We start from the raw sequence: 15684 nt of genomic DNA, 5'->3' as shown, positions 1-15684 counted from the left end.
GCCATTGTGTGCGACTGGTTGCATGATTGAATTTTGTTGTTGTGATACCCCCTAATTCAACCTTTTCTCAATTTTTTCTTTTCCTTCTCGCTCACGGTGCGTTCCAGTAGTCACGATGCGCAGATTCTCTACTGTGTTCAAGAAGAAGGACGAGTCCAAGGCCAAGGAGAATGGCCAGATCAGCGAAAAGGCCAATGGCAAGCGACACTCCAAGACCATCTCTACCTCTCAGCCGCCGCCGGAACCAGAAGATCATAGTAAGGCCCGGGGTGAAGTGTCTGCTATCTTTGAGAGATACGCGCAAGTGATTCATGCATCTCGACGTCCATTGCCTACTCAGAGCGGAGATGGCACCTACTTAGAACATGGCCATGACCACTCGACGAGTCTTTTCTCCGATCTTCGATCATTGGGATTCAAGGATTATGGCACTCTTGTCGAGGTCATGAAGAACAAGGCCTCTGGAGAATATGTGGACGACAAGACCATGCTGATGGAACGGATTATCCAGCTCGTCAGCGGACTTCCATCCAATTCAAAGAACAGAGCAGAGCTCACCAATGCGTTTCTCGACGAGCTCTGGGATTCCCTTCCACACCCACCTCTGTCGTAAGAATAGTACCCCGAAATATTAATGTTTCGGTCTAATGGTCATAGATTTGTCGGACCGAAATTTGAATATCGATCTGCGGATGGATCATGGAATAATCCAACAATTCCATGGCTGGGAGCTGCCAACACTGAATACTCCCGGTCAATTGCACCGCTGACTATTCAACCAGGCGGTCTCCCAGACGCAGGTCTCGTATTTGATAGTATCATGGCCAGAGAGCAATTTACACCTCACCCGAACAAAGTGTCAAGTGTCTTCTTTGCCTGGGCGTCGCTTATCATTCACGGTACGCAAGGCTCCCTTTGAATGCGATAGCTCAAAGGTCGTCGCTCTAATGATTCATCATAGACATTTTCCAGACGGATTACAGAAACCCCCATATCTCTCAGACGTCCGCATACTTGGATTTGTCCATCCTTTACGGTGACAACCAAGAAGACCAGAACCAAATACGTACCTTCAAGGATGGAAAGCTCAAACCTGACTCCTTCTCGGAGCCTCGTCTTCTGGCATTCCCTGCCATGTGCAATGTCCTCATGGTTATGTTGAACAGGTTAGAGTGGTTGCTTAATTGCATTTAGGGCGTTGTGGCTGACGGTGGATATGCAGATTCCACAACAAAGTCGTCGAGCAGCTGGCGCTCATCAACGAGAACGGCAGATTCAACAAACCTCGACCTGGCCTTTCGCCTGAGCAAACAGAAGCGGCATGGAAGAAGTACGATGAAGATCTTTTCCAGACTGGTAGATTGTAAGTCGCGTTCTCTTCCGTCATATCATGGTCTTCTAACCGGTCAGGATCACCTGCGGCTTGTACATTAATATCACGCTGTACGACTACTTGCGCACAATTGTCAACCTTAACCGGACCAACAGTACATGGTGCTTGGTATGTAATTGCCTGGTTAAATACGCCTGCGATTCTGACAATCACTAGGATCCCCGTACCAGAATGCAGGGCACTCATGCCACTCCCGCCGGTCTTGGAAACCAATGTTCTGTGGAATTCAACCTCGCCTACCGCTGGCACTCGGCCACCAGTGCAAAGGATGAGAAATGGACAGAAGAAGTGTACAGGGAGATGTTCGGTAAACCTGCGGAAGAAATCTCCATGGTTGAGCTGCTCATGGGTCTTCACAAATACGAGCAGAGCATTGACAAGGACCCTTCGAAGCGTACTTTTGCCAACCTTCAACGTCAGGCTGACGGGACCTTCAAAGACGACGACCTTGTTCAGATCATGACTAGTGCTGTTGAAGATGTCGCCGGTAAGTTGATTTTGGTTCCCAATATTTGAAGTATCTTCTGACGAGCACAGGATCTTTTGGTGCTCGGAACGTGCCCAAGGTTATGCGGTCAATTGAAATCTTGGGTATTGAGCAAGCCCGTAAATGGAATGTCGGTTCCTTGAACGAGTTCCGCAAGTTCTTCAACTTGAAACCTTATGAGACCTTTGAGGAGATCAACTCGGACCCATACGTTGCCGACCAACTCCGTCACCTCTATGAGCATCCTGACTATGTTGAACTCTATCCCGGTATCGTCGCTGAGGAAGCTAAAGAGCCTATGGCACCTGGTGTAGGTATCGCGCCTACCTATACCATATCCCGCGCAGTGCTGTCTGATGCTGTCGCCCTCGTCCGCGGAGACCGTTTCTATACTGTAAGTGCTCTAAATCGCCCAGGGGTTCTGATGCGTCCTAATCAATGCAGACCGATCAAACTCCCAGAAACCTCACAAACTGGGGATGGCAGGAAAGTGGCCATGACCTGAATATCAACCAAGGCTGCGTATTCTATAAGCTTGCTTTCCGCGCATTCCCCAATCATTTCAAGTCAGACTCCATTTACGCACACTATCCAATGACCATCCCAGAGGAGAACAAGGTCATCATGAAGAACCTGGGACGTGAAGCTGACTACAGCTGGGACCGACCCATATTCAATGCTCCTCGTGTTGAACTAAAGACATACCAAGCCGCGAAGGCCGTCCTCGATGATACTCGCAACTTCCGCATTGCTTGGGGCGATGCCAGTGCTTCGGTGTTTGGGGAGAAGACGGGTTTCGACTATATGCTTTCTGGAGACACCCCTTTCCACAACCAGCAGCGGGAACTCCTCGAGAGAGCCCTGTACCAGGAAGGATGGGCATTTCGTCTCAAGGAATTTTATGAGCAGATAACCCTACGGTTGCTTCACGACAAGTCTTATACGCTTGCCGGTACCAAGCAGGTTGATATCACTCGGGAGTAAGCTGCTCATTCCAATGTACAAATTGCGAAAGTATCTAACAAACTTCTATAGCGTTGGAAACCTCGCCTCGGTACACTTCGCCGCGCATGTTTTCGGCCTACCATTGAAGACCAAGGGCAACCCACGAGGAACATTCACTGAGCATGAGCTATACATGGCAAATGCGGTCATTTTCCAAGCCGTTTTCTTCGACTACGACTTGATGCGCTCTTATCCCCTGCGCCAGGCTGCTCGTGCAGTCGCTAAGAAGATTGGAGAGATGGTCGAACTCAATGTCAAGTCTCTTGGCTCAAATGGCATCATTTCTCATTTCATTGATGGCTTGCGCAAGCAAGACAATCCTTTGTCTGAATATAGTGAGAATGTGGTGAAGAAGTTGCTCGACAGTGGACTCAATGCACATGAAGTCACCTGGACTCAGATCCTGCCAGCCGTTGTTTCTATGGTGCCAAAGTTGGGTCAAGGGGTAAGTTGCTCTTCTGATAGTGAAGGCCGTTTTCCAGCTAAAATACTTATCAATTTTTCTAGTTCACTCAAGTTCTCGACTTCTATCTCTCCGACGACGGAAAGGCCTATTTGCCCGAGATCAGCCGCCTGGCAAAGTTGAACACACCCGAGTCCGATGAAGCGCTCACCCGCTATGTTCTTGAAGCTCTCCGCTTGAATGGCACTTACGGTGCCTACCGCGAAGCTCAGAGAGATGTCACCATCGACGACGGCGGTGAGGAAATCCACGTAAACAAGGGTTCCAAAGTATTTGCCAGCTTTATCAGCGCCTCGTGCGACCCCGTGGTTTTCCCTGAACCTGAAAAGGTTCTTCTGGATCGTCCCTTGGACTCGTACGCCCACTATGGTGTTGGACCTCACTCTTGCCTCGGTCAAGATGCTAGCTGTATTGCATTGGCTTCCATGCTTCGCGTCGTTGGTCGTCTGGATAATCTCCGTCGTGCTCGTGGTACTCAGGGTCTGTTGAAGAAGGTCCCTCGCGAAGGTGGTTCTTACCACTACCTCAGAGAAGATGGCGGCAGCTTCACTCCTTTCCCAGCTAGTAAGTCCCTCCGCCTATATTTTCATCATTGACCGAATCACTAATCGTGACCGTGTAGCATTCAAAGTCGAATGGGACAGCGAACTCCCGGCATTGAAGAATCGTGGAACCTGGTGAACTGTTAGAGAAACGATCAATGCGGGTTGCGGTGTTTGATATGTTCTTCTGTGTTGATTCTCAAAATGATACCTGATATCGAGGTGTTGTTGGATTACTGATGATTACATAGTTGCTGGTTGGTTCACAAGACCCAAGAGTGGAAAGTAATTAGTTGAACGAGTTTAAAAATGAAACTTGAATCAAATCCCATATTTGCCAAATCCAAATGTGATGAAAGAGGCTCCAAAATCTATAGCAGTGGTATCTACAAACTTATAGCTACAACCATGACTTTCACCTTTCTCAAAGGGAGACCAGCACTTCCCTTCCCTTCTCCCACCAACCTTGCCACCTCGTTTCTTTTTCCTCCCAACGAGATTCCAGACTCATCCTTTCTTCCTCCCACCAATATATTGATCCTTTCGCTCTTCGTCCATCGAAATTCTTATTCCTTTTTCTCGTCATCCATCAATAATCTCATCCTTTCGCTCATCATACATATAAGATTAGACTTATTTTGGCGTCAGTTATCGAGATATTCCTTCGTTCTCATCCTTTCTTCCTTCTCCCATCCAAATTTCATCCGTCGCTCTTCATCCATACCAGACTCGATTTATCCTGGCCTCATTCATCACTGTGACAATATCTCTTAGTCATATTTACTGACTCCTTGAGAACTAGAAAATAGACCATTGCGCCAAAAACGAAATCCCCTTAAAGGGTTGGCAATTTGCCTGGCTTATGAACGTATTCTGGCTGACAAATGATGGTTGCTTACACAAGCTGTCTTTTAAATGATGGGCATGTCAACGATGGCACAAGGGCGAGTAGGCAATGATACGAGCAGTTGAGCCCTATACGAACATTAATTATCGGTTGAGAGCTCATACATCGGTGAGAGCACCTGACTATTGGAGTTCTACTGTATCTAGAGCATTTGCTTTTGAGATTCTTGACCGCTTTTCGTTTACTCATTGATGAAAACCAGAAAATATACCGTTTTTGCTCGGTTCGAGCAAAAAAGAAGCCCCATTAATGAGGAGGTAATTTATATGGTGATATAGGCATATTTTCTGCTGATAATGATACATGCCCATGCGTTTATGACGAATATTATTACCTATGCTATTCTTAGGCAAACTGAATCAATTCATTTTATCTCTCAAACGAAGTTTGAAGTCGTGATCGAGTTCCGGATGAGTTCGTTCTTCAGGTTGAATGCGACACTAAGCTTTTTTAGTCGACGATTGGTTCTCCTCCGACGAGATATTGCTCTGCGAAGCAGTGGATATAGACGACTCCTGGTTCGTTTTATTGACACTTTGAAAGGCCGGCCTATTATGCATTCCATTGTCAAAACGACCCCATCACGTCTCGTGGCTAATAGTAAATGAGGTCGGGGTTTATTTACTGGTTCTTCAATTGCCGCTCGGCATTGAGTTGTTGAATCGCAGGATGAAAGGTGTAGTATCCTATCGCAAGAAGACATCAGTTACAAGCTTTTCTGCTGGACGACGGTGAGCAATTAGAATCATACCTGCGAAAATACCCAGTCCAATGGCGACTGTTGCCGGAATAAGGCCGCGCAATCCGCTCATTGTAAGTAGTGGATATGATCAAGTTCTGGACGGGTTCGTTCTTCAGGTGAATTTCGTGAATTTGTTGGGTGCCTGAAAATCGAGATTGATGCCTTGGTGCCTGGCTTAAGTGAGTTTAATTATTCGACCGCGCGTCTTCCTTCCCCGCAAACATCCAGACGCGTCTTCAGCACTAATTCACTCGCTCGTTGCTTAGCTTTGTCAATTCAAAATACTTTCCAGACACATGTTCAACTACTATATGATGTTTTAATCTTCTCCTCGATGATTTATGGTTAATCAACCGAGCGATGGGCGAGTTGTTTGTACGTACGATCACAGATGGAAACATGGCGGAACAGAGGCTTCGTCCCGGACTCAGATGAAGACGAGGATTTCGAGAGCCAAGAGTCGAGGAAGGGATATGCTGAGCAACGAAACTCTGTTCTGGATGATAACGATGATGTTGGATTTCAGCCGGCTGGATCTGGTGGAAATAACAAGAATGGTGGCCAGGACAAAGAGGACCGGGAACAAGACCATCATTCGCAGTCGGTGGAGCTAGAGAAATATGTCGAGCAACGAAATGCGATATGGGAAAATGGTGATAGTGTCGGATCACAGCTATCTGGGTCTGACGTAAATGTCAAAGATCATGAGGAGGACAAGAACATCCGTGCACAAGAACAGCATTCGCAGTCGGTGAAATCGCATTTAAATGATGCAGATACCACTAGACGTGCCGATAGCAAGACTACAACGGAGAAGTCTTCTATACTGGACGCACTCCTAGACGGCGACGATTTTACTAGTCTGTCCGATGATGAGCTCCAAGTCGTTAGCGTTGTATCAGAAAGGCCGACACCCGGCCACGCACTTGGCTTTGCGGATATCCAGAATGATGTGATATTTTCTGATGATGAAGACCTCTCTTCCATTTCTCCTCCTCCGTCAACTCTGGGTTCAACACAATCAAGCCAGCGGGTTCGCCGAGCGAATGAAGAGCAGGTTCCGGAGCCAGAGCACTCTGAGACGACCCGGACCATTAATCGTGTGGATGACACAGTGTTCGAAGCTATGCCAACTACCATATCACTATCAGACACACACACAGAGGATCAAAACGAAGCAGATCAACCCATACGACGATCATTTCGTGCCAGAAAAGAGATACAGTTACATCCGTATCAATTGGAAGATGCCAAGTATAAAACACTATTCAGAAATGCGGGAATCAAGCCAGTTCGTGTGACTATTGAGGATGCTGCTCCTAGAGATCTTCAGGAAGAAAGTCAAGAGAGTATATTTGGTGCTCCAGAACCTCCAAGCAGCCCTGCTAGCGTCTTCAGCTTCCCACAGTCCTCGCCGGTCCCATGTAACTCACCAGCTTCTATTAGAAGACGACGGACCCCTAAAGCGAGAACCCAGTTGACACCTGAACCGGCACAAGCTCATTCACAGAAGAGGAGAAAATTGTTTCATGACAGCCATGGTAAAAAGCGGAAAGAACAAGCTTCATCTATTAGTGTTGTCATCGAGCAGCTCGACATTCCAGTTGTTAACAAGACTACCCAATCTACGCAATTTCCGCCATCACCACCTTGTTCAGGGAGCCTGTCGTCTGTTACGTATGTGGGCAAGGATGGATTCCGCTTCCCTCGGGGATTCATCCCTCCAACAGCAATATCTACGACAACAACCCAACCAATCTCGATAGATGATGAGCCAATGATCAACGATGAGATACCAAGCGATGTATTCATCAATGCTGATGACCACGTCTTATTACCACAGTCAGGCAAGGAGGATGAACCGGTCGATCGTATCTCGTTCCAAGGTTCAGACGAAGAAGATGAAGGGGAGGAAACCGAACCAGCAGTCCCGGATGTCGAAGTCAAGCAATACCAACGTAAAATAAAGGGAGTTCTACCGGCTTCTTGGTTAACGTTAGATTTAAGAAACAAAATTGAAAAGCCCGGCCATTCGTCATCAGAAAGGCATCAGCGATCGCACAGTACCCATGCCAAACCACAGAAAGGCGTGGCCAGGACGGTTTCTCGACCACGAAGTACTGCTCTTCAGTCGCCCACACCGCGATCAACCTTTGCGTTTCTGCAAGAGTCATTAGGTTCGGATGATGATAGCAGTAATATTGATATCTCACCTGCCAAAAACATTCGCAAGCCCCCGGTCGATTTGAGAAACTTTTACGATCTTACTAATGACATTGATGATGATATTCCTGAAGATAACAGAATTGACGAGATGTTCCCCCCTGTACCTCGGTTATCTGCTGGTCAAAGGAAAGGGCATTTGGGCAAGACCACAACTTTCAAGAGAAAGCAGGTCTCTTACAAGAACAATCAAACGCCAAAAAGTCGTCCGCCTCGGCAGGCACGGCTTGACCACCCACCCCGTCCTCCGAAGCGCAAAGTTCAGAAGCCAAGAATACCGAAGCTAAGCATTCTCGATGCTCCAGATGTAATTTCTCGGCCCCGCAAAGAGCAGCCTCAGTTTCTACGAGTTGCAACCAGGCAAGCACGCTCGAGAAAGGATCAGGGAAGATCAAGCCCAAGCAGAAAGGTTTTCAATATGGCCACGCGAGAAGAGACAAAAGAAACAAATGGAGCCCTGTGGGATTGGAAAAGGGGGGCTATGAAGCAGGCAAAGCTATCAGTTGCCAGCACTCCGAGAAGTACTCGTCAGCCTCTTCAAAATCTTTCAACAAACACGCCGAATCCTGGCGTGGTTCAAGACTCATCCACCGAGGCACCACCGAGATTCCTAGAGGAGCTTGATTTGGCGTCGGAAAACGTATCATCTGCACATTCGGCGACTGGACGTCCTGCTAAGAGACAGGTCATATCCGCAACCACAAATCGATCAAGGCTTGTCAGGAGGAACGTTATCAATAGGAACCATGCCATCACTTCGCTTAGAAGGGACGCCGTACGACCTGCAGAATTCGAAGTTGCTGGTACCGAACCATCCGATTCTCCTTATGCATTCTCAGCCTCCCTGGCTGCACTGCACAGAACGGATCGCAAGCGAACATTCACTCTAGACCGTTTTATTGCCGCAATTGGACCATCTGAACAAGAATCAGCACAACCTAGCCGGCCTGTCAATCGGACCATATCCGATCTTCCGGCAAACCTGAATTCAGCACGGAAGAAAGTATCAAGGAAACGAGTTCCCACTCGTGCAGAAATTAGTGATATCGATCCCATGCCACAAATCACAGCCTCCTGTGTACCATCCAAAAACATCTTCGCTGGTTCAGTTGACGATAGCACCGGTTCAAGCTATACATTATACGGCTTCAGGAATTTCAGAGTCTTTTCCGTGGATTTCAACATCCTACCCATTCGAAAGGGCACGTTCTTCCACGACTCTACCTTCATCGGCGAAGGTGGACTTTCACGGTCACTGAATATCAATGCAAGAAATATGGATCAGGACTCAGGCGTTGCAGTCATCGAGTCAGGCGATCAAGTCTTCCGCTGGGGCGCTTGGACTGAAGAGATATCTTCTGAACTTGGCATAATATTTGATAAGATCAAGAATAGCACACGGGAACATGATTCATTGTCGGGAACTTCTCTCAATTCGGATCCTTTCACGAGTCTCACTTCCGTCATTGGATGGATCACCGATAAACTGCATTTCATTGATCCTGTCGATCGAGTTACCTTCATCGAGCGCGTGGAGCTCCTGACCTGCGATTTGCGAAATCATATTGCAACGGCAAACCACGCGGATCAGCATGGTTGGAAGGTTCATTTGCGGTTAGCAAATCTAACCGCAATCCTCTCTAATCAATTACGCCAAGTTGCAGCTCATGAATCAGTGAATTCCTCCAAGCGAGAAAGCACTTTGAATCTGGTCAAGACTATTTCCCACCAGCTCCTCTCTTTCGTGTTCAGTCATCATGGTTTGCAGAACATTCGCCAACTTTACCAGAAAAATCAAAATGCCAAGTTTCATGAATCTGGAATTCGCGATGGTTTTCCTGCCGTCGAAGCTTATGTCATTTTACTCCAGATTTTAGATTCATCCGAAGAATTTAGAGGATGGTGGAATGAGTTGTTATTATCGTCATTTGTTGAAAACAGGGTATCATCCTCCAACATTGAGCATCTGGAAGAGGTTTGGGAGATGATTTTCACTACGCTACCGCTGAACGAGATCGACAAACTTGGCCTTGGTCATCCTGGCCTTCGCTTTTGTGACAAGCGTGATAATTGGCCTATAGTTCAGGCACTGGTTTCCAAAGTCCTGGATGCATATATTGTTGATCCTGTTCAGCCTGTACACTATATCAACTACTGCCGCGTTGTGTTCCAGAGGTGCCTTCTTCTAATGGTGTCTTGGGGCTGGCGCCATTGTAAGGGCATCTTGGGCATATTGTTCGACTTTTATGCCAAAAACATGATGTACAATCTCAAAACTGAGCAAAGTTTTGGATCTCCATCATTTCTCGAATCGCTTGATACAAACCCTACTATTGAGATCGAACATGGCGATTCATCGTTTCATCTGTTTCTTAAAATTATCGCCAGCGGCCTTCGCTACCTGTCTCAAATGCACGATAAGAAGACGATGAGAAACATCGCATGGCGGCTTCTCCCTAATCATGGACGGGCTTATCCGAAAGAAAAATCGTTGAACCATGAAGACCTCGACGCCTTGCGAAATCATCACGACCTTCTTTGTACCCTGTACTGGGGTGTTCCTGACGGTTGTCGACCCAGGCCTGAAACTATTCGCAATCTGATTGATCCTGCAACATCCCATTTGGAAACCTGTAACCTGAGCATTCGCTCGTGGAGGAGACTGGTACACTTTAAGCTGTCAACGAATGAAGAAGATACTGGTTTGAAGCCGTTTGCTGACTGGTATAAGTCATTCACTTCTGAGGTTGTTCGACAACACCAACTTGCGAAAACTGAGGTCGAGGCGCAAGCCAAGGACCAAATGCAATTCTCGAAACAGGATGTGGAGTTGACTGTATCACACAATCAACGACGTATTGAAGCCTTGATTTCTTCAACTATCGCAGCGATGGACTCGTCCATTCAGTCGTCAAGAACGTTCAGCCAAGCTTGCCTTCTTGCAGAGAGTGTCCCTATCGCGAAGCTATTTGAGCTCTTTGACCCAGCTAATTCGAGAGTTAACCCTATCATCAGCGAAACACTCCAGCTCGTTATCACCTTTCTCACAAAGGACTCACCCCCCATCAATACTACGACTCCTACTATAAACGATGACAGTCAGGATTATGGTGATTGGTCAGTTATTGAAGAAGTATACGATGACAGCATCACAGAGCCTGTCGTACAGCCCGTTGTACCTTCTACGGCATTTTTATACCTACAGGAAGTCATTCAACCGTGTGTCTCAGAACTACTTTCCAATTGTTTCGGTGAAGATCGGTCTCCAGAAGATTCCTTGCTTCTGAAATTAACAGAAGCCTGGTCATGTCTGGCGCAGGCTTCCGTGAGGAGCGGACTCCAGCACTGGGATAGCTACCTCAATCCTTATAGTAGGAACTCTTGGACTACACTCCGCATGACGCCTCAGACTAAGAAATTTGGTCCTCAGTTCCTGGCAAACTGTATTGAAAGAGACAGTCGATTCTTCTTTGATTGCAGACTGCAGATTCTGACAATGTGGGCATCATCTCTAGTGGAAAGAACTTCCGCACTAAAATTTCAGCACCGCCTCACGGAGGTGCTTTTGAATGTTGATCAGACATCCTTGACGAGGAATCTACCTTTCTATCGTGGGGCGGATGGTCGATACCATGTTACATTGTCTGAACTCACTGAAAGACGAATTTCATTGATTTCAAGTCTATTGTCAAATATGCGGGAACATCTGCAAGCTCTAGAAAACTCTGGCTCACCGAGCAGCAAAGCAATTGATGAGTATAGAGAAATTGTTGACGCTTTGATGACATCGATGAAGACAAATTACCAAGAGCTGGGCCAGTCAGGAAGGGCCGTCCAAGGCCAGTACGTCGAATTCGTGCACTCGATAATTAGTCTCCTGCAGCAACATGCCCAATCAATCTGCCGCCTGGACAAGTTCTTCACAGATCCGGCAACGTTCCCCCTTCCATCCAATGACCCTGGGTACTTTGTCGCAAAGTTGAAAAGTTACGGTGTCCGACTTCCTGAAGCAAAGGCTGCTAAAGAGTTAGTGAACTTCATGCAGGTTCTGTGTGAACGGGCGGCTTTGGATGGCAGGCAAAATAGCCTTGTCGATCAGCTTAGTGAGAGTATGGGTGACACATATGAGTGCGGCAACACCAAGACACCAACGCTGCGGTCATTCCTATTCCATTGTTTGTTTCCGGCTTATATGGAGTGTGCCCTGAGCAATGCTGCTGCTTGGATCCTGGTGTTACCGATTATGAAGGCCGTATCTCGAGCGTCTCGGGACTTGCTTTATGATATTGATATCAACGACTCTGACTGCATCAAATCAGTCAACAGTATGTTTGGTGCCATTTTGCAAGCTGTTAGGCAAATAATGCACATCTTTCTCGATCATGCGGAATATACCAAAGAGCCTCGCGCATTACTAGTTCTCACATCTTGTGTTGGGATTATGCGTGCAATGGTTCCAGTCCTCGACTATATCCGCCGAAACCATCATTCCGATAATTGTAACACGTTCATACTGGAAACACTATGCAGATACACAACCGTTATTGTGGAAAGACTATATGATCCCTTTACCATGGTGGACCTAGACGGGGATACTACACCTTCCAGCGAGCCCGTCGACAGTATCCAGTTGAATTCTCTGTTTCTCGAATCTCGTACATTTGCAATCCGAGAGATCAAAACGTCCCTCCGGAACTGGTCAAAACATGGTGAACGATATTTTATACTTCGCGGACGAGACTCTAGAGAGATAAACTGTGATATTATCACATCAAGAGACGTTGTCGACATTCATTATGCAAAGTCTTCATTTGTTGAAGTGGCAAATGCGTTTCTACGTCGTTGGGAGTCATTCGATCAGATGGATGTGCAATCTCCTTCGGACAACAATTTCGAAAAATCAACAGCTTACGAATTACTAGGGGATGGGTTTAATGACCTGATTTTATGATATCTTGTTATACATACTATGAGTCGCAAGCGTTGCATTGGCAGAGTTCTTTGTTTCTTCGATGGGTTTACAATAGCATGGAATAACTGCATAATGTTACGTTCAACTGAATCATTTATATACAAAATAGAATACACACACATTTAGGTGATGAGAGCAATCTATGCACAGTACCAGCACCAAGTAGTTGATAATATGCATAGCTATTACACCGAATTAGGAAATCCCATTGCGTTTCGTGCCCTAACGCGATTTACACCGGGCACCTTCCATCCACCCAAGCACTAGATCGGAGAGATTTGCGCAACATCCAGAGGTCCTCGAATCCTATGGCAAAAGAGTAAAAGTAGCTGTGAGTGGATTGGTTAAAAATGGTTCTTCAAGTTCATTGACAGCCAATTTACAACACCCAGACTCACCATACAAAGGATGATCAGTAGCCTCATATGGATCAACCAAAGCTCTCAACTGATTCGGCATGGTGCTACTAAATCTAACATAATCGGCTTCACCTTCAACACATTTAAAATCGAAGGCCAGTTTTTCTTCCCTGTCTTTCTTGCTATTGTGCGTTATGTATATAATCGACCCCTTTGAACCAGCGAAGGAGCCGGGCGCACTGATGAAAACTGTCTGTTGAGTGCCGGTTCTTATATAGTCTGGTAGAACACCATCTACAGAGCCGATTGCTATTCTGGGATCTGCGTCGTAGAGGTCTGAGCCTAGGTGGTTGTTGATTGTGAGGATGGTGCGATAGGCGATTGGCATGTCGAGGTTGGTGGTAGATGAGTGAGCTTCACTTCGTGCAACAAGGACAATTGACTGAAAGTTAACTATAACTTGATTTATCTGAAGTTTACTACTTGTGACTAACTGATCGATGGCCTAACATGCATTGCCAGTATTTCATAAGTGATGTCTAAGTTGCGTAACGAAAAGGAAATTCTCTCCGGTGACAGAAACAACAATAAAAAGGATGAACTCTTGCGATGTAGGTTGAGACTGTAAGGATGATGATGTCTAAGGATTAGACTAGTCAATTTATTGAAGACAGTAGCAGAACTCGTAAGTAGGTTAGCACGTTAAGTAGATAATATCGCCTTTTGGTTTTAGGGTTAAATCTTGGCTCGCTGACCGAACACGCTCGCAGCATGCTCTTTCATATCATATCTGCCGAACACTGTATTAGTACGATAGATCTGTTCTTAAAGTAACACATTTCTTACGAGTTCATCTCCTCGATAGTCAACTTATTAGACTCGTTTTGCACTGTATATTTCTCATTGTTCGTATTGCTCGAGAACCCTAAGTCACAAGTCAGAACGGCAAATACGCCAGACAAATCTCTGCAGGAAGGCTTCTCACCTATACGTTCGTATATATTCTCTCTGGCTCTTTGCGAGGCTACCTGGACCCGTGTAGCTCTAGGTTTGCGAATCTCTTCGTATACCTCAAGTGCTTTACGGATGTCGCCACGGAAATGCTCCTTACTAAAAACTAGACCGAGACAAGCTGCATCTTCGATAGCCATGCAGGCTCCTTGGCTTTGATCTGGCATCATCTTCGAACAAAAGTCAGTATAAACTCTCGGTATCATGCTAAAGCGAAGGACTTTGTATTACCGGATGTGCAGCATCTCCCATCAGGCAAACCACACCCTTTTGCCACCACTCATAGGGCTGATGAACCCACAATCTCCATGGTCGAATATCCTTGCCAATGCTCAAATGCTTGAAGACATTGCGGTCGAGATCTGGGTATGGGGCCAATAGTTCTTCTACAGTGGCCTCTTCGTCCCATTTTTGGGTGGCATAATCGCCCTTCTCTCTAGGGAAGAAGCAGTAGTAAGAAAGTAGTTTACCGCCGTTGCAAGGAGACAGGACGATCTTGTTGGGGGTACCGTGGCCTCCCCAGTATTCGATAGCACTATTCTTAGAATAGTCGATGAGACCGAGGGCCACGGCTTCCTCTGTTGTGACGTTGGTGTGTAGACAGCTAGAGGATGAAGGCTTCTTTTCTTGATGAATGTCTATCAAGCCTCGAACGACAGATCCAATTCCATCAGCGCCAATGACAACGTCATGTTGAGCGGTGTTGCCGTTCTCAAAAGTTATGAGGCCGGATTCACTGTCGATATTGACACACTTTCCCCGTTGTTAGCAGACTCCCGAAACGATATGCAGGTATGGATTATGGACTAACTTTGTGGTTGACCACCAGCTTCACCGGCGTTCCTTCACCTGCCTCTCCAAGGGCGCTGTCCATCAGCATGGCATGCATGTACTGTCGATGGAACATATTATAAACCTATTAGCAGCAAAAATTCGTTAGTTTTCTCCTGGTACACTCAAACTCAAGTTCCGAACCAGTAAATACTCACGTGTCCCCATTTCTCCTCGTAATCCGCCAGATCATAAACATTCGTTGCCTCACCCGTTTCCCAGTCTCTATTAATCAGTTTGCGCAATATGACGGGGTCACCCATCTCGACGTTCACGCCCCATTCATGAAGCCATCGGGTACCGTTTGCGGCGCATGATATAGAAGCTCCAACTTCACCAGCGTAGTCTGCACGCTCGTATATAGTGACTGCATGTCCAGCACGGCGCAGAGAGATACCAGCTGCAAGACCACCAATACCACCACCAACTACGGCGATAGATAGAGGCTGCCACGTTGCCGACTCTGTTTTGGAGATCATCTTGTGGGTGGAAGAGATTTGTTAAGGTCTCCGAGATCATACAAACGAAGCTGTAGCTATTGAGGATTGTGGTTATAAAGAGAGATTTTCTATCTTACAGTTCTTTGAGGAAGGATGTAACATGCATATAAATAATTAACGAAATGCTGCGTGCCTCCTCGAGATAACGATCCAGGCTGAGAGACTAACATTGCTATTTTAGGCAAGTGTTTTACCCGTGCCCCGGACCGCGCACTACACCGCAGGAGATTTCACAAGAGAGGTCCAAAT

The 15684-nt window shown here is 46.6% G+C and overlaps 4 protein-coding genes across 4 annotated transcripts; 2 read left to right on the top strand and 2 right to left on the bottom strand.

The window, feature by feature from the left end:
- Nucleotides 1-115: 115 nt before the first annotated feature.
- Nucleotides 116-4029, top strand: TSTA_096790 (fatty acid oxygenase PpoC, putative; the record flags this gene model as incomplete). The annotated part of the gene is made up of 11 exons (XM_002479348.1): nucleotides 116-609; nucleotides 658-899; nucleotides 962-1166; nucleotides 1223-1363; nucleotides 1411-1501; nucleotides 1550-1880; nucleotides 1931-2274; nucleotides 2325-2860; nucleotides 2916-3330; nucleotides 3393-3912; nucleotides 3971-4029. The coding sequence occupies 11 exons, from the start codon at nucleotides 116-118 to the stop codon at nucleotides 4027-4029; spliced, it is 3378 nt and encodes a 1125-aa protein (XP_002479393.1).
- Nucleotides 4030-5930: 1901 nt separating this feature from the next.
- On the top strand, nucleotides 5931-12713 carry TSTA_096780 (uncharacterized protein; the record flags this gene model as incomplete). Its single annotated transcript, XM_002479347.1, has 1 exon — nucleotides 5931-12713. One exon carries the CDS (start codon nucleotides 5931-5933, stop codon nucleotides 12711-12713), a length of 6783 nt encoding a protein of 2260 aa, XP_002479392.1.
- Nucleotides 12714-12966: 253 nt separating this feature from the next.
- On the bottom strand, nucleotides 12967-13481 carry TSTA_096770 (uncharacterized protein; the record flags this gene model as incomplete). The annotated part of the gene is made up of 2 exons (XM_002479346.1): nucleotides 12967-13040; nucleotides 13133-13481. 2 exons carry the CDS (start codon nucleotides 13479-13481, stop codon nucleotides 12967-12969), a joined length of 423 nt encoding a protein of 140 aa, XP_002479391.1.
- A 347-nt stretch (nucleotides 13482-13828) lies between these two features.
- On the bottom strand, nucleotides 13829-15414 carry TSTA_096760 (salicylate hydroxylase, putative; the record flags this gene model as incomplete). Its single annotated transcript, XM_002479345.1, has 6 exons — nucleotides 13829-13883; nucleotides 13940-14018; nucleotides 14079-14274; nucleotides 14336-14857; nucleotides 14916-15020; nucleotides 15094-15414. The coding sequence occupies 6 exons, from the start codon at nucleotides 15412-15414 to the stop codon at nucleotides 13829-13831; spliced, it is 1278 nt and encodes a 425-aa protein (XP_002479390.1).
- Between the last annotated feature and the right edge of the window lie 270 nt (nucleotides 15415-15684).

Source organism: Talaromyces stipitatus, genomic scaffold (assembly GCF_000003125.1).
Source record: "Talaromyces stipitatus ATCC 10500 scf_1105507295527 genomic scaffold, whole genome shotgun sequence".
In the NCBI taxonomy this organism is placed as follows: domain Eukaryota; kingdom Fungi; phylum Ascomycota; class Eurotiomycetes; order Eurotiales; family Trichocomaceae; genus Talaromyces; species Talaromyces stipitatus.
Note: the sequence above shows the minus strand (reverse complement) of the source record. Positions and strands in the feature narration are given on the sequence as shown.